Source organism: Vidua chalybeata, chromosome 3, assembly GCF_026979565.1.
Source record: "Vidua chalybeata isolate OUT-0048 chromosome 3, bVidCha1 merged haplotype, whole genome shotgun sequence".
Taxonomy (NCBI): domain Eukaryota; kingdom Metazoa; phylum Chordata; class Aves; order Passeriformes; family Viduidae; genus Vidua; species Vidua chalybeata.
In genome coordinates, this window is record NC_071532.1 from 12,604,650 (window position 1) to 12,623,963 (window position 19,314).

Consider the following 19,314-nt stretch of genomic DNA (forward strand, 5'->3'; position numbering starts at 1 on the left):
GTGTCAAGGCAAGATTCCACTAACATGAGAGCCAACATGTCATCATAAACTGGTTGTCCCCCCACCCTTTTTTTTTTCCCTTTTCCCCAAAATAGAAAAGGTGTCATCTAATAGTAACAAGCTAAAAAAGAAGGGAAAAAAAAAAAGGAGGGGAGAAGGAGGAGGATGGACTAAAGCCCACTTATAATTTAGGTGTGGTGCTACAGTATTTGCACTCTACTGAAAATAATGATCTTTGTGGTCATAACTTTTTTGAATTTCCATATAAAAATCATGAGCAAAAATAAGGATGCCAAAGTCTGAGTCATCTGGCAACCGTGGTTTGCAGTTCTGTCAGTAAAAACTGGCAATGATTAAAGCTGCTGCTCCCACTGCCTCTATGGTGAATTAAAGCTTGAAGAATCAATGATAATTTGGTTAACATCCAGATCATTGTAGAAACTGGGCAACAAGGAAAAGCAACTCCCACAAGGGGCTCCTATTGCCTTAAGATCTGTGTAATTTTGGAGCTATGCATCACAAAACATGAGTGCTCTGCAAAGTCCTAATCCAAGCAGAAACAGAGTTCTTCTGTGGCTACTAAACCCTGATTTCTCTGGTACATCTAGTAGTGCTTCAGATACTCTAAACACTCATGGCACTGCACAAACTGTTCCCTAGCCAGCTACATGTTCTTAAGATGCTCCCTCTTTTCAGCAACCTTAAGCATATATGAACTGAAGCTCTATTGCTACAGATCTCAAAAACTTTTATAGGTAATTCCTTTCCACTTCAAAAGTCTTAACACACTTCCTACTACCAAGATGAACTCATTACCTCTTCAGACAGTCTTTTTCAGTCTCTGATTCACAAGTGACTGGAAAAGTCACTTAGAGGAGGAATTCATAACTAATTTTTAGTTTGTTTCACCATTCTACACAACTCCAACATGTACTTATGAGCCTCAAATAAGCAGGAAAGCTAAACACAGGCATGCTTGACTATGCATGAAGATAATGCCATTCTTTAAGCTTAGGTTTACACTTTTCTATCCATCATCTATGCATATTTTAAACTAATCTAGACTATATTCCTGAGGGCTCCTGGAAAACAGTACAGATTTTCATGAATGATATCTCTGTCATAAGCTTATGATCTGGAAATAAGTCTCACTGATTCAGAAGGCAAAGAAGTCATGAAGGTTTGGTATAAAAAAGCTCAGCTGTGCTGAAAGAGGCTCAGCAGTAGCAGCAATATGATGCACACATGGTACTGCTATAAAACAAAGTTCTTCCTGGGTAAAGCACTCAGAGACACTGTAAGTATTGTTTCAAATCCACATATTTTTCCTCATGCGTGCCTGGGCTCCTATGCCAATATTTTATATAACTGACGGAAGTACTGAATATTCCCACTGGAAGACTGAAATTCTGGCTGACCCTAGGCTGATGCACAAAAGCCACCCCAAGCCACATCACCTCTTTGTTACCCTGTCCAGACTCCAGCCTCTGCCCCATCTCCACAGTCCTAGAATGCTAAGCTGTGTACTGCCACCAGCGCTGCACGTATTTTCCAGTGCCAGGGAAAAGGAAGGATTATATCCTTGCAACTCATCTGTAAAGGCAGTAGAGGAAATTTATTCAGCTCCCTGTAAAGTGCAGTAGGGAGCCCAGTCTGGCAATTACTCTCAGGGCAACCGCAGAGAATTCTGGCCAAGGGACCACAAGGTTTCCTGGGACTCCCACTCCTGCATGACCCATCCACAAATCCCTGTCACAAGCTGTTAGTTAAAAGCGCAATACAGGCATAAATAAAGGAGTGTCACATGATTAACTCTGATTGAAATTGATAGGTGCTTTGCCTGAGCTAATAGCTAATGACTCTGGGATTCAGCTCAAAAGACTGCATTTCACATACCACAATAGCAGAAGTGAATGGATACACTGTTTAACTTTCTGCAAACTATTCAACAGGCACAGACCTTGGATTGTTGCTTCTTTTTTTTTTTTCCTATAGGAACGACAAACAGAGCAAGAAACCTCAAACTTAGTACGCTGTACTACTGAAACAATTAACAGACATACTTAATTAGCTTACTGACCAGCTGAATGACAGGTTGTTACAAATGAAGAGTGTTATCCCATGTAGCACTGGCTCACTAACAGGCATTGTCTCATAAGCAAAAGAGAGAAACTTAAATACTTCCAGACTTTCCAGAAGAAGGGGTAAAAAATTTGTTTTGGCTTAAGCAGAACATTCTTCATAAGCAAGTAAAAATTATCCAGCTTTCTTCTATTTGAGTAATTAAAGCAATGTTTGGTGTTTTTGGTATCTGATACATCTTTAATCTTCTGATATTTCAGAGTATTGATCTTGCAAAGAAACTACTGCAAATGAACCATTAATCCTAGAAATGAATCCACACCAATTTCTGACAGCCTATTTGTTTAAGAACTTCAGAAGCCAAACCATGAGCTTCAAGGAATTCCAGACAGTTATTTTATTTTACGAGATGGTATTTTTAAGACTATTCTAAAAAAAAGAGGTTTTAAAAGTGCTCTAAGAGAAAAAGTACCAGTACGAAGCACAAAATTGTATCACTTCTCCTGCCTAAAGAAGATAAATATCAAAGTTCATTTCATACAGCTGTCAAAAAAAGAAAATACCTGAAATTTACCTCCCCAGGAAAGGTTTTCTTAAATCTGAGGTTCGACAGGGATGCTTATACAGTTGAATGAATAATTTCAACAGGCATATTACTGCTGTCATCACCTCCACACTGTGCTATGATTGCATTGCATACAGTAGCATCAGTAGGTTAGGTTAGGCTTTAAAGGCTATCCACATATTTTGCTGTTCTGATTTCTAACTCAAAAACTTTGATGCCTTTGTTTAATATATCCCATCATGAAAAACTCATCAATTATCTAAGCCCAGTTTTTAAAACCTGTATGCATATTCTCAAAGTCAAGTACCCAGTCAGTGTATGTCCATGTCTGAATGAAGTAAATAAATGCTTAATGATTTGCAGGCAGAATCTAGACCATGATACAATGTTGATAATTTCTAACCTTTTCCAGCTGCCACCTATCACTTGGCTTTATTTTGTATTCTATTAAGTCTGACAGCAGACAGAAATGTGTTGCTCAAACCAAAGCAAATGTTTCCTGTAAAAGACAGTGCTGAAACAAAGTATTAAATAAACCGTCTCCATACAAATTTATCCCCCTTATGATGTTCATTAACTAATATCTGTTGATCAGACATACTAAGCAGCATTTGAATCACATTTGAATGCATATGTGAGAGTTTTGATTGCACTGAAAAATGGACAATTCTTATAATTTTCAAAAGTCTTTCCTAGGGTTCATCATTAATGTTATTTATTAAACCATTTAAATAATTAAAACAAATTAATTAAAACCATTAATCTATCAAAATGCCTTTATTTTGTCTGCTATAGATGTTATATTGTGAGTTTCTTTAAGATGATTTTTCAAAGTATCACTATAATCCACCAAATTTCACTTCATGATACCAAAACAACTCTAATTCAGGTGTCCTTTTGAACAGAGCTGGTCCAAGGTCCAAGCATGGACCTTTTCTGCAACACCTTTTAAAGCACTTTGCAAGGGAAGCACAAAGCATCATGCAGCAAACCACTGGAAAGTGAGGAATAGCAACCTGGAACTGACTTGAATTTGAAGTACCACAACAAGACGGGGGGGTCAGAAGACAGTATTTCTGAAATTCTTGCAGTGATCATTTCAGAGAGCAGTCCAGCTCCTCTCAGCAGGAAAACACATGAGTATACTTAGTAGACACTTCAAAGTGATCTTAAGGGATGAAAAAGTAGTGCTCAATTATCTTTATATGGATTTTCATGGACAGTAGGCAAATGCATTATTTTCTTGATTTAAATGCAAAGAAATTATATGCAAAATCAACAGGATTCAAGAATACCAACACAATCTTTACTAGGTACACCATTGATTATGCAGAAGTATTTTGGGAAATAAGATATCCTGTGTCATAATAAAGGCATTTTTATTAGAATTAAAATTAAAATCATCTGAAGAAGAGGAATTAAAAAGAAACAAAATCTTCCTTATTTGCTTGCTTTCTAAATAGGACTTAGTGAATCAGTGGTCTAAGATTACCAACTCCTTAGATTTCAGAAATAAAGGCTGTAAAAATTCAGAAATATATGGCTGTAAAATATTTTGCAGGACACTACACCCACTCTCCAGCTTTTGAAGGCATCATTATAGAGTGCCCTCCAAAAATTTACTGCTCTCCATCTTAATTGGGATTTTTGTCCTACTGCTTCCATTATGTCTGTTTCCCAACTTCAAGTCTCTATTTCATCATTTTTCTATATAACAATGGGCAAGTTTAGGTAAAGGTTTGTTTCCTATATCTTTAAGTCAACAGCAAGTTTATGGGCTGCAGCTTAACATGGTTTATGATATACCCTGCAAAAAACATTTGTGGTACTAGGAAAGAGTTTGATAAGCCACAAGTTTTGTGTGGGACATATCATTGTGGGCTACCATGTAACATGATAAGTTATCCTGGAGCAATCACCATTAACATGTCCCAGAGGAGAAATAAATGCTGAGTGTTCCACTCAGAGAAAAGAGAGGCAGCCAGGAAAAGTGAATTGCCTTGGGAACAAAACAGAACCATCCAAAACTATTTGCTTCCTATAATACGTTTTAAAAATTCAAATAGTAATGATACTTTTGCAGTTTTCTTTCCACTTTACTTCACAGTGCCGAGGACACTTCAGAAAGCAATCACAATTAAACAACATATACCTACATTTCTACATGTATTTACAAAAATTTATGTCTTTATTTATCTATTCTTATTAAACTAGGAAATTTCATTCCTCTTGTCCCTCTACTCCCCCTGTCCTTCTGAGCTGGTAGACTGATATCTTTTCATTCACCTTTTACTAGCTTGTCCTCATGGTTGTTGACTTTGGTTACAGTCACTTATGATACTACAAACAGCTAAGGAAAGAGAAGGTCTGAAAGAATTCCTGTGTCATTAATGAAAAGTGATTGTAGGCCTAGCAATATGACCAGATTCTTTAACTGTCTGTGTCATAATGTCCTCTGAACTTCAGTTCAAGGTGGCTCCAGTTGCTAATTTTAACAGTAGGCACTCCCTTGGAAATTCACTGCAGAAAATGCACTCTGTATGTCTTGGAAATTGAGTATCCTACTGGTTTTGAATGAGATACATTAAGGGAATTTAACTAAGGTGGGTCAAGGAAGAATGTTCTGGGAGAATAAAAATATTCCACAGAAGATTATGAAAAAAAACTCAGAGCACTAAAATCAAAGGACCTGTAACTGAAGAGCAGCTGAAATTCAAGGAAGAAGAAGGATAGAACAAGGGATGGGGAGAAACACAGAATAGTAGAAGTTACACATGCACACAAAACCACAAAAGAGATCCTGATACAGTTTTAATCCTGTGCTTTTAGTGTGGACCAAGAGTAAATTCAGCAAAGCCCTAATCAACTTAGTTGACATGTCTACAAGAGGCCACACACAAATCCTTCAACCACTCTGCTCTACAGACATTAAAGTCATCTCAGGATCCCAGGATATTTAACAAAACATATCTGAAGCCAAATACACAATCCACCCTGCAAAAAAATGTATAAACACTGATGATTGCTGAATTAAGTATGGGTATCAAAATTATCCAGCATCAAGTTCAGAAAGGACTTGCATCACATTACTACTATTAGGGAAAGCTCATTTTAGTATCACATCTGAACAAAAAGAGAGAACCCACAGACACAGTAAAGTAAATATGAAAGAAACTGAAAAGCTAATTCTTTAAGAGTTGGTCTATTAAGCACTTAAAAAAAAAAAGTTGTCTTTCCCAGTTCAAGGCATATTTAACATAAACAATAAGCATTGACTGGCTGCAGGAAAAACAATAACATTTCAGATTTAAATTTGAAAGGTAAATGAGTCACTTAGAACTATATTTATGGCAAGGTCTTAAATGAATATTCTACAAAATGCCATTCTACAACTCCAATTCTAAATTGAACCATCACTGTAACAGAATGCCTCTGAAATCCTTACAATGCTCTTCTTCAAGATTTACACTGATCAATGAAATCTGTAAAAACTGAGAACATGCATTGTTCTAAACTAGGAGGCACCACCCTTTCTTGAGTATTTCCAGGGAAATACTAAAAAAAAAACTTATAAAAATTGGTGACTAAGCATTTAGTAGGATTCCAAGTCAGACATAAGGGTAATGCAAGCTTATTTTCCCTTTTCTCCCCCTTTAAAAGGAGATAGGAGATAAAACAGCACCCACTGCAAAGTGTAAGACCAAGGAAGTAACTTTATATATGAGCACAAAGAGAAATATAAAAAAATAATAAACAACTATTAATTATCACACTTATTTCCAGGTTTTTAGGCTTGCACATTATGATGCCATGCTTCTTAGATTGCTCATTTTAGGAAATAGAGATAAATGGTTGTTTGACACAGGTTCTGTTTCATTTTTTCATGTAAAATCCATGAACTTTCATTTGACCATGTGCTTTAACACTTGTTGAAAAAAACCCGAAAGTTTTAATATGCTTGAAACAGACAAGCACAAAGAAGTCACCAGTGTAAATTAAAACTGTAGATCTCAAACCAATCATTTGAAAATTAGTAAAGTCTAGCCTTTAATGTTCCATATGCAAGCTTAACTCTGGTCTTCTAAAAAATCTTTGGTGTGCAATGACACTTAAATTAACTTCTTCCATTGCATTTTGTAGAATGGATTACCTTCAAGCATCCTCATGTCAACTTGTTAGAGATGGCAGGAGACTGAGACTAAGGAACTTTGATTTCAAGCTCAATGTTCTGCCCATAGCAGGTGGAGTTCTGTACCTTAGGACCTGACAACTATGTCACCTTCACCCTGCTTCTGACTGCATCCTATTTCTGCTCCTGTCTGTTCCCCATTACTGATCCTTTCCCAACTCCTTGCCTATCTGTGAGTAAGGGATTGAGGTCTCTTCCCTCTTTTTTTGTGGGGTGAAGGCAGGGGTTGCACACAACTTCAGAGCCTTTAAAAAAATTCACTGACAGCTGGAAGAAAAAGCCAGAAGAAACACTTGTAAAGGGCATTTTGCTCCAGTCCTACATCTCAGAAGTGATGGGTGATGTCCCTGTGAGGGGAAGGCATGCTCTGTGCTAGTGAATTCTTTGGATAATTTTGCTGCCAACATCTAACAAGCATTTGTGAAATATACTGGAAATACATACAATATTTGATGCTTGAAAATTGGCTAACTTTAGGTGCATATTACTGGAAGGACCAAAAGCAAAGCAACCCTTGCGATAAACTTAAAATTCATATCTTCAATGATAGAGTACTTCTTAGCCTGAAAAACAACATACTTATTCTCTAACATTACCTCCCAAAATTAGTGATTTTTCCTGAAACCTCACACATTATTTCAGTCTGAGGCATGCATTCACCTTAAAGACTTTTGATCTGAAAAGCCAAATTTCAGAAAGGTAATCAGAAATAAATTACAGGATTTTATTGACTTCTTAATCATCTTTTCACATACCCTTATAATCTCTCTCTCTCTATATATATATATATATTCAAATATATATGCAAATATAAAAACATGTGTCGCTATTAAAATGCTTTCAGGATTGAAAGATGATACACATTTTTGAATAGTCATACGAAAAATAGTATGTGAACATATTATTTTTAAGTGAACTAAGGTTTTAATGTTCTTGTGAACAATCAGTTGGCTTCCATGATTTTTCTACCCCATTCAATGGTCACATTTCAACAGATTCAAAACATTAGTCTAAAATACTGTAAAACATATGAAGTTGTTGAATAGGAATTTCAATGAGAAAAAGAAAAAGCTATGGCAAAAATAATTGAAACCAAAATGTCAGGGACCCAAGTCCACAGAAAATAAAGACATTATCTTGAAGGAGAAAGAGGTTCAGAAAAATGTTACTTAATAAAAATGTTACATTCTCAAAATAATTTTCTTGCAGAAAAGAATGTCAAATGTGTCCTTTCCCTCCAATTGTTGGATTTTTTGATTTTTTTTTTTGCATTCCTTTATTTAAAGCTACCTGTCTCAGCAAGCCTTAGCAAACATTTCTTACCTGTGTCCCAACAGTCTCCTGAAAGCAGCGCCCAAGCTGAGTTTTAACTGAAACAGGAAACATATGAGGAATGGGTTGTTGATTTGTGTAAGTTGTATGTCCTTTCTGGGTCTTCTGATACGGAAGACCTTGGTAAGAGACCTGTGGATGGACTGGCTGAGGTACTTTCGCTTTTTGTCCTGTTGATGTGCTGTCAATCCTTGACACTTGATGGATCTGAACTGAGGCTTCAGGGGGATGTTTCACATGGATATTCACTATGTTAGGAGGGAACTTCACTAAAATAATTGAAGGAAAAACACATAAGAGAAATTGGTAATAAAATATGTGAAAAAGACATCTTAGGCACCTCTAAGACATTTCTTTTTTGTACATCAGAATTTTTACAGAGTGCCTTGAAGTGACTGAAATACAAATTAAGCCCAAATTTGGGGGTTAGAAGGAAGGCTGAAGAACACATTGAGTCTCATTAACAAAGCAAGAAAACGAAAAATCTTCATGAAGGAAAGAACAACATTATAGGATTGTAAAGACAGCTGGACTGCTGTAAAGACTGCTAGATAAACATGGATGTTCAAATTGGCTGGTATGACATTAATATTTGTGGTCATACTGTGTAATAAGAATCCCATTCAAAGTTCCAGAATTCATACTCTACTAGGTTATTTTTGGATATATAGTAAGCTTTATTTTCATTTTCAGACCCATCATCTTTCTCTGGAACACAGAAAAAGTTTCAGATTTCATCCCTTCATCTTTATATACCTGCCAAGTCCCAAGTTCGCCCCTGCAAGAGCTGCCAGCATCTCAACCATCTAAAATCACCACTCCCTTTGTTGAACTTTGAATTCAGGATTTGGCAGATAAAGGGGGAGGAAATTATTTTCAGACACTTCCGTTTTTAAATATGGTTGTAGTTTTAAGTCTGGGTATGTAGACTGAGACCCTCCAGTCAATGCAATCTGCACAGAACTGCTTGTGACCTTTAAGGCTCTTTTCACTGGAACACAAAATGCCCTTTAAAGTAAATCAAATTATTATTGGGGTGGGCAGGGAGGAGAGGTGTGTAAGAGGCTGTGGAGTTTGTAAGCTGCATAACTAAGTTAGCATTTCCTGTGTCTGGCTGGGCCTCTCTTGTCAGAGAGTACAAGTAGCACAGGATACTTGAGGCCACACAATCCATCAGAGGCAGCACCCCTTCCAAACATCAAGAACCAAAAAATACCACTTGACACACCTATCTCTATAATGTACACTGGATTGTTCAGTCTTCTGGATTTTCCCCTTGTCTCCTGAAGTTTGAACTGTTCTTTGGAACTTCATTAGGTATTTTCAGCTCTACTCTTCAGGAGGCATATTTCATTCATTAGAGGTACTTTAAAATTATAATGTTTTGGAGAAAGTGCTTTTGGTTTTTGACATTATTTTAATTTCTCTAGGCTTATTATCAGTATTAATTGGTCTCACATAGGACTTCCTTAAAAGAAACAGACTTATTTTTACACTGACTGCATTATTTCATTTATGAAAATTGTCAACATACTTAGACAGAAACATCAGGAAGAAGATGGCAGGAAGTCAGCAAAATATGGCTGCAGGGTAAAGATCTTGCCTGCAGCTGAAAACAACCCACAAGCAAAATGTGGTCTGCTAGAGGCAAACCAACAGGGGAAAGCTTCAGTGTTACAAGCAGAAGCAGTGAGATCCTTTTCAGGCTGTTAGACTGGGTTTGGAGGGCATGACAAGACAGCCTAGTCTGTCTGTAAAAAGAACAAAACTCACCCCAACATTTTTATGTATGAAGAGGGATCCCTTCAACTAGTTTCTCTAGCTGCTAAATCTAAAAAATATAGTGATTCAAAAGAAATAGTGATTCAAAAATATAGTTTTTCAAAAGAAATCACCGAATTTCTCTGCTTTAGTGTCTCAATCAATCCAGAGATGTTCAGATGCTGAAAACATCAAATTTAGGCTAGGTTCTCCCATGCAGTATTATTATCACAATCCTCTCCAGGTCTTGGATCACTGCCTAGATGTGCTCATTTTTATTTCTGCCAGCCCTTCCAGGATGAATTGTTTTATTCTTTCCTTTAAAGAAATAAAATATTCGTCTCTCAACAATCCAACATCCTCATTTGGACACGTAAAGAGAAGAAAAGGCATTGTTACTGCTAATGATTCCTAGGAGGATTTGAAGGTCAGAAAAAAATATTCAAGAGGTCAGACCCTTTAGCAATGAGAAACTTATTGTGCATTTTAGGAGGGAATCTGAAAAATAACTATGTTTTAAAAATTTGGGGGTTGTGGTCCACTGTATTGTCTAAAATTATTTCATCTGGAATTACATAGGCAGAGAAATAAACTGATGCTCTGCTAAATGTTTAGATAATTATATTCTCTTCTTCAGATAGAGGAGATACTCAAAAGTACTTATAAAACATTGCATTTCCAGGATACTGTCAACAGTTCCTTCACAGCTATGTCCCTTTCTGAATACAGAATTACTACCTTAGATTATCACAAATATTTTTAGCAAAGTTATTCAGAAACTATTTGCCAGTAACTGAGCCTCCTCACATCTTTCCCTATATATTTTCTTTTTATTCAGAGGTACCAACCTTGGAGAGGTAATTTTAAAATTATCCTTGACAAAAAAAATCAATCTGTCAAAAATCAATCAATCAATCCATCAAACAAGCAAACAAAATTCACATTAGGTCATATGATGAGAATCTGAGTTGCAGGGGTCACTTTATATGGACAAGATTTCACACAGATAAAATACTACCTAGACTCATAGGACACATAAGAAATAAACTCAACACTTCTCTTCAAAGTCATCAGAAGAATTCACAACAAAAGTATGAGAGGAAACAGTAATCTGAAGCTGAATGAACTTTCTTTGACTGGGAAAATTTGATTAACATCACTGGTTTCCTTTTTTCTTATCCTCTGTCTTCTTCACAGCATTAGCAGTGAGAAAATCCTACCTTTTGTTTTTCTTTTGTTTCTTTTTTTTTTTTTTTTCTAATTATATTGTTATCTGACCTGGAAGGAATGTTCTATTTAAGAGAATCATATCATGGCCTATCTACACTAAAAAGTTCACCACAAAATTAACTTATAAGACCCTACCAAGTCATATAATATAAAAACAGATAATATTTTTAGTTTTACATTAGATTTTAACATTTTTATGTTGAAAAGCACGGTCTCTTCCTTCCACTAATAACCATGGAATAACTTGCAATTCGCTATCTAGGCACACTGCAATTTATGGACTCTGTTCAACCACAATCATTGTCTTTTTGAACAGGTCTACACTTCTGGAAGAAAACCCCCTGCATTATCCTTTGACCCTGCAATTTTCATTAAATTCTACCGTAAAGCAAAATAAATTTACCTACAAATTCTTTTCAATAACACTGTTATTTCTTATTATTTCAATCATTGAGGAAAACATATTGACATTCTGGTGAGCTCATGATTCAAGTTGTGGTGTCAATATTTGATATATGCAGATGTAGCACTATTGTTACTGGTTGAATACTCAAAAGAATTCATTAAAACCAAGTTAAAAATCCCTATTAAGAAAGAAGTTACCTTTTACACCTTGTTGCCCAGACATTGTCAGTGGTAAAGTATGCGTAGAGTGGATAACTTGTGATCCTACAGCCTTGTTCACCTGCTGCGGGTGATGGTAGAGTTTTGGAGAACTGGCAGTCTGCACGGGAATCTGACAAAGTTTACCAGTGTAATTAGGAGGGCACTGGCATTTATCTCTAGAACTACACTGGCCTCCATTCATACATGGAAGGTGGCAAATAACTGAAATGAAAACAGAAATAAAAATTTTGTTAATGACTTTAGTATTATCTGACCTGGTATCACACACAAGTTGAAGAGGAAAGGAATAGAGCTGGCGAGCTTCGTTCTTCATTCAGACATCTGAGGAACCACTTCCCTTCCCCTCCTCGTGATCTCTGACCTCTGCCTTGTTCGCAGCTTCTCTCCATGACAAACAGAAAGCAATTCTTCCCTTAGCTATCCCAGCTGTTTTATTTCATGATGCTATTAAGCAAGACACTAAACTAGTACGGTGTCTGGCTACATCTCTTATTCACACTTTGGTACAGATATTCTTACTTGTCAGACTCCTGCTTCTGAAAATCCTGGACTACTTACCCTTTCCTGGAAGTCTGTGAAAAACTCACCTGAGAATAGAAAGTAGTGGGGACAAATTTTCCATTTTGACTTTAAGTCTTGGCTGTTCTCTAGAAAACTATTTCTTGCAGAGGATCTAGATTTTTGCTTAACATTTATTTCTCAGATAAAATAAGCTAATTTGTACCTACCCATAAAGATCATAAAAATATCAAGAGATTCTACTGAAATTATTTCATATACAAACTCCAAAGCATTAAAACCTTGTAACTCCAATATAAAGACAAGGGTAATTATTTCTGTGCTAGCTAGCACTTGCACATTTACAGCAATATAAATTATCAGATGAAACATGAAAAATGTCAACATCAAATTAAAAATATTTCTCAACTCAGAGATACACGCAGTAATAGGCATGGTTCAGCACTTTCTAAAAAATATAATGTGGGACGCTATAATCAATCACAGTGTAAATGAGCTGTCAGAATTTCCAAGAACTAAATGATGTGAAAACAACAGGAAAAATACCATAAGTTTTAGTTCAAGACAAACAAAGGTCATTTTTGTCAGGAATCAAATAGTATCTGAGAAATAGAGTTCAGTATCCATTTAAGATTTAAGATAAGTTTCTGACTTTAAAAAATAAGAACATTTACATGGCAATCATGGCATTTTGCTGGATTGGTATTGCTTGGTCTGTAATGAATTACAATAAGAATGACAAACTGTAGATAATTCAAGATAATTAAGAACCTAGTGGTCATTATTCCAATTGCTGCGACCTCTGAACAACCACAGGGTATTACTGTTATAAAAACCATAGAAGGACAGTGTTGGAAAAGGAACCTGTGTGTTGTGTGCTGCAAGAAGACAAAGCAAAACACTCAGCAGCCCAAAGAGTTCTAACCCAGCTGTGTAATTCCCTTGGCCCAGGAAACACAATCAAGAAACAGCACACAGCCCAGCTCGTCGCAGGGCACCCTCACATTGCCTGGACAGGGTTTGGAATGCCAATGCCTAATTGCCGGATAGGTCCACGCACAATGCAAACTGCCAGAATTGTTTCTTTAGTGTGCTCTGCAAAAGTATATTTGATATTTTTCTTGTCTTATCTTACATTTAATATAAACTGACTGAAAGTACTTCAAGCTGTAGCATGGTGCTAATGGTACTAATACAACCTTGGAAGACTACCCATGACAGCACAAGCCTTACTTTTTTGGGTCCCAACCCTTGTTGGAACTTCATTTGAGTGTATAAAAGACATCCTTACAGAACTGCTGTTACTTCAGAGCAAAATGAAGGAGGGTTGACAACAGCAGTGACTAAAGCATGACAGACACCTCTCTCTCTCTGGTATCATTTCTTCCTGAGCAGCCATAAACAAATGGCTGCATTGTAATAGAGACAACATACAAAGAATTGTTGTGCTTTTAAAGATGTGCCTGAACAAGGTTGAATACCAAGGTGGTTTTCATGCAAAGTAAAATCACACAATGAAACAACATGAAACAGCATTCACTGTGGAATTCCTTGAGTACAAGAGGTCTATCCTATAGATTTTCTTCCCCCTCCATTCAGCGTCGAGGCAACAAGGTAACATGCAAAATCCACCTTTTAAACAACATAAATATATCCAGAATTACCGCCCAAATAAATTAATTTCTTCTGTGCTACTTAAAAGCAATTCCTATAAAACAATTGACATCTAGGAGGCCAAATTGCATGGGTATCTCAGCACCAGCAGGCACTCTTCACGTGTTCCTCTCCTGCAGGAATCTGGTCGGTAATGAATGAATAGGCACATGAAAAGCTTTGTTTTTGAGAAAAAAGTTTTTGCTAAAAATACTGGGAAGGAAGATGCCAACAGAAAAGAGTTGGTTCATGTTCCTTCTCACAACTGTTTGCTTTGGATATCCACCCAAATAATTTGTGCAAATAAGCGTAAACAAATGACAATAAAAGGTCTAGTATGAGGTAAATAATTAAGAATATTTAATGCCTCAGTATTTAAACATAACAGGAAATAAAAATTCCAAGCTTTGGACGTTATCAGGTGGTGTAAATCACTCAGTTAACTGATATTGATTTACATCTCTGGCCTAATGTATGAGGAAGGAAGTTTAAGTGAGAATACATCAAATCTATTCTGAGAATATAAAGTTCTGTAATAAAAATTCTAAATTTTGAAATATACAATTGTAAGTTCAAATCAGCCATGCAAAAACAAATAGGATGTTATCTCCAGGCTAAACTGAAAACTTGACAATCTCAAACTGCAAATATTATGAGAACTTTAAAAAAAAAAAACAACCTCAAAACAAAAGACCAAATAAAAAATAAAGAAAAAAAAAACAAAACCCACACAACACTGAAATAAAATTTCTGATTATTTTAAATAGGTGTAAGCAGCCCACACTCTTGTTGCATGATTTCTTCAGGTAGTTTATGGCCAGGAGAAGGGGCTGCATTTGATTATTACGCTGGTGCTGGAAATCACAGGCACACAACTTCACTAGAAGTGGAATATACACACAGACCATTTGAGAAAAGTGAGCTGGAGGAGCATAAGCCCTCAAAAAGGCAGAGGAAGGAACTCTGCTTTTCCTTGACAAGGCTCTGGGAATCTCTGTTTAACAAAGACCAAAGAGTCCCAGGGAAAGGACCACTTAAGATAGAAACAGGACATAAAGCCAGGGTATTTTTGAACATCTCAAACTCTCCTGTAAGTTTTTTGCTTTTTGTCTTGTCATTGAGGCTAAAGAACCTAAACAGAATGGCAGAATACTGCCAGAGGCATAAGGGACATTCCTGACAAAAAACAGACCCATGCTTTTTGGGAGAGACCATTTGAAGATGCTGGGTTTGCACGTAAGTTCTCAACTGACATTCAGAAAAAGGGTACACTGAAGCCTGATTCTCACCATGCTGTGACCATTTCCTCCAAAAAGAAAAAAGTAGAAGAAATACAAGTATCCATTATGGAGTGAACCCTTCTAGCTCAGACCTTGATAAAAATGTAAAGATAGGTCTGCATAGGATGAGAAGAGATTTCAGTTCACATGTGGGTATCTTACAAACTAAGCAAAGGAAGGATTAATGGATCTAAGAAAGGTAACAATTTCCTCACTTGGGTCACCACTGTAAACTAAATCTCTCAATAGTCTCTTAAGGAACAGCCAACATATGATTGAACAAGCTTAATTATTTTTTTTTACTATAAATGAACACACATCCTTTAGAAATGTGGAGAGAGGTTTAAGAAAACACAAACACTAAGTATTTTTCCCATCCTTGGGCATTTAATTGGTAATAGCAAGCTTTGATTCCTCTGGCATCCAAAATCCTTAACTCTTCTCAGTCTGGCACAGCTTGCTGGGTATCACTGTTCAAAATGAGCCAAGCAGGGAAAGTGCATCAAGATCCCCCCACAGGGAATCTCTGAATGGCTCAATACATAGAAAAAGAACATTTGCAAGATGAATTCCAATAAAGCTGCCACAGCGATGGCTTGGAAACACTAGTACAGGGCATGAAATCATCAACAAAGCAGCTGGGAAACCACTGATAAATACAGTTTGTTCATGTAATTGCATAATCTAATTTGTTTTCAATACTCAAACAACCTCGCACAGCTCCAGATAAACTAATTTAATCAAGTCCAAATGTTTTCATTTAATCAAAACAATGTGTAAGGAAACAAATTCCAAGCACCTAAAGCCTTAAAAATAAAAGACTAAGCCTTAAATCCTTAAAAAATAGCCTATGCTTACCCAAACAAGCCCTTAGGATGGAAGGAAACTCCCTTCCTGTAACCAGTGTTAGAGAGAATGAAGATGGGTTTTGAAATGTTCCTCATCAGACTCTCCAAATTCCTTTTCTTTTACACCTCAGGGAACATATGAGTTTCCCTCACCACTATTTGCTTTTTCTACTTACATGCTATCAACAATTCAAGCGTAAGCGCTATTCAATCACACCAATAGGCTTGCCAAGGAAAACCTTGAACTGCTTATGTAGATTACAGTATTTCCACTGGATGCATCACAAAGAGCAGATTAATTTTGTCTCTGAGTACTGTGGTTATCCAGCATTACTACATGCCCCCCAGCTGTTTGGGCATCTTTCATCCACCCTGTTAACTAAGGACACAGAAAGCACAGGGACTCCTACACAGACCTACTGACTACAAATTGTCACACTGCCATATGCAACATTCTTATAATACAATGCTCTGAAACACCACAAGCTTTAGGTAAAAGTTGAAACCCAGAGGTGCCACATATGGATCTGCACAATTCCTCTAAACTTATTTCCACTTTCTAATTGCAGCAACCCTTACAGTAACTCAAAAAAGGCACAGAGGTGTGAACTACAGTAGTGATGCTATCTCCCTGGTTTAGACTCTTCTGTACCTTTTTTCCCTTTTTTTCTTAACTTGTGGTACCTCAACTTTGTAACTAATTGATCCTAAATTCTTTTCAGATTTCTGGTTGTAATTCAGAGGTGTTACATAAAGAAGTTGCAAGTTAAAAATTAATTATTTCATTACTTTAGTAGCATTCAGATAATCTTGATATCACAAACTTGTGCTTGGGGATGCAAAGGGAGAAAAGAAAATCATTAAGTGGCCTTAGAAGTACAATACCTCTGCATTCACCTCTGAATATATCCTAATGTTTGTATTTTGACTTTTAATATAAACATTCCATTGTAACATGAAAAAGCAATTTTAAAAAGTAGATCTGATAGCAAGAGCTCCAGCACCACATGTAAGAATGATTTTTTCTGCTCCGAAAACACTGAAACACTTCTGTGTTTTTCAGTGGTGTTACGCCACTGAAAACAGTGAAGTGATGCCCTGCTCCTGTGACTGGCCTAGTTACATGAACATGATACTGAAGACACTTGAGATCTTTCTTCCAGAAAGAGGTAAAATCTGCAACACTGCAGGGAAAAAAATTTGAACAGGAACCTAGCTCAAACCTAATTGTATGTTAAAAATCCACGCAGCTACTAAACTGGGTTCTCAGCTATTGCAAATTAATATGGTTACTGACTCCATTAGAACTTACCTTATATTTTTAAACTAATATTACCAAGGGATCTTTATAAAAAGTAATGCACCCCCACTTGGGAATGGGATCATAAATACTGCTATTTAACCAGGTAAGCAAACCAAATTACTGCCAAAATAAGCTAGTTTGTGGTGCTATTCCAGTCTGCATCATGCATGTTTTTTGGAGCTAATGGAGGCTACACTGTCAACTATGGAACATCCTGATACTGAAATTTGGGAAGCAAGTTCACATCATAAAGGACAAGGCTGCAATATGTTACAGAGAAATACATATTTTTGAGTGAGCATCATGATCAGCAAGAAATCCAGAATGAACATGCACTAGATAATTTCATTGTACTACTCATCTGTCTTCCTCAGTTTTAACTCACTAATTTAAAACAGCTCAGGAAGAAAAGTTGGATGTTAAGAACTAGGAGATGTGTACACAAAGTCAACCAAGAGACATCCAATATATCTCCAGGTATTTAATTCATCTCTCATGGTGGGTCCCAATGGGATGGGAGTCTCATTGGCCCTGTATCAGATCCTTCCAACCTCATGTAATAAGCCACCTATCCTCAGCCATGTCAAATGCAACACAGGTGTAGGTGTTGTGTAGGTGCCTGACATGTGTAGGTGCCAACAGCTGCCAATAAAACTCTTATTGTTACAGTCTAGAAAGAACAGGATGGATGAAAAACAGTCTTAGAATATTCAAATACTAGCAGGAAAATAAAATGTGTGCTGTGGCATGGAAAATGGCCTAAAGCTGTGCTTACTCAATAGAGAAAGGGTATAGCAAAAATTATGGTAATTGCAAATGACTGACAGGAGGATTCTTACTAACAGGCATGATGCTTAGTCAATCCTTGCTAACTTGCTTCTAATATTCCCAGTATCTGAGATGATTCAGACACTATTTTGGGAGGCAAGGAGACACTGCTAAGGAGTGATCTGAGTCACTCCTACACTGATCATAGGTGGCAAATTTATTGATGTTATTAGACATCACCCTGATATACTGAGTATATCACAACAGTTAGGTTTAGACGCAGTGTACTAAGAAAAACAAAAACCCACCAGTTGCTGTTTATCAGGAATTAATGCCTTACAAATGGCCAGGGTCAGACCTTTGATAATGATGCTAAAACATACAAAAAACTGACTCCAGACATTTCTTTGGATTTCTAGTGTATTGATATTTATTTTCCTCAGAAATAAAATAACCAGGAAAAGCTGGCTTTGGAAGGGTAACAAGTTAGCACCTTGCTTAAAACAAGTGTGCTGCAGTATAAAAACTTTATAAGTATCAATTTAAGCAGTCCTGAATAACTTCTTAGTTGCCATCATCAAAGTAGGAATATTGACATCAAGATGCACAGTGTCAGATGAAAACTACCCTTCCAGTGCTCCCAGGGTTTTTAAGACCTACCCTTCTGTATACTGTTTTGTGTGCCTGAGCATGTGTAATACTAACATGTATTAATTAATGTTGTTGAAACATACCCATTTTCAGTAGAACAAGAATTCAAGAGGAGGACAGATAAAAATGAAGAGCAAGCATCTTTATTGCTACAGGATCATTCCAGACTGTATTCTTCCCTTCAGGTGCCAGCTGAACAGCCCTATCCACCTTTAAGGACAACAGGATTAATGAGTAATTTGACCACAATGACACTAGGCTGTCATTGCTCATGCACTGTTACAATCTGAAGACATCAGTGAACTGATTCTCTGCTCTGACACCTATTGTCCTGTTAGGCTATTTCCAAAAAACAGATTGGACTCTCACATGGAGCAACAGCCTGTAGCATAAGGCAGAGAAAAGAGCTCCTCCTAGACATCTAACTACTTGATTACCATCAGACAAAACAGCAACATGTTCTGAGAAACACTGGTCATGCTTCTGTTATGCAAAGCCTCTGAAGA

The 19,314-nt window shown here is 36.8% G+C and overlaps 1 protein-coding gene across 8 annotated transcripts in view; it reads right to left on the minus strand.

Annotated features, from left to right (window-relative positions):
* The window catches only part of LTBP1 (latent transforming growth factor beta binding protein 1), a 184,395-nt gene that overhangs the window by 92,110 nt on the left and 72,971 nt on the right, over positions 1-19,314 (minus strand). For 7 of the 8 annotated variants that reach the window (XM_053938697.1, XM_053938699.1, XM_053938703.1 and 4 more), the window contains 2 exons: positions 11,763-11,987; positions 8,160-8,437 (listed from right to left, as the gene is read on the minus strand). In XM_053938697.1, coding sequence (XP_053794672.1) covers positions 8,160-8,437; positions 11,763-11,987 — 503 coding nt within the window. The remainder of the gene's footprint in view (positions 1-8,159; positions 8,438-11,762; positions 11,988-19,314) is intronic. The other variant, XM_053938701.1, reaches the window with a different exon arrangement.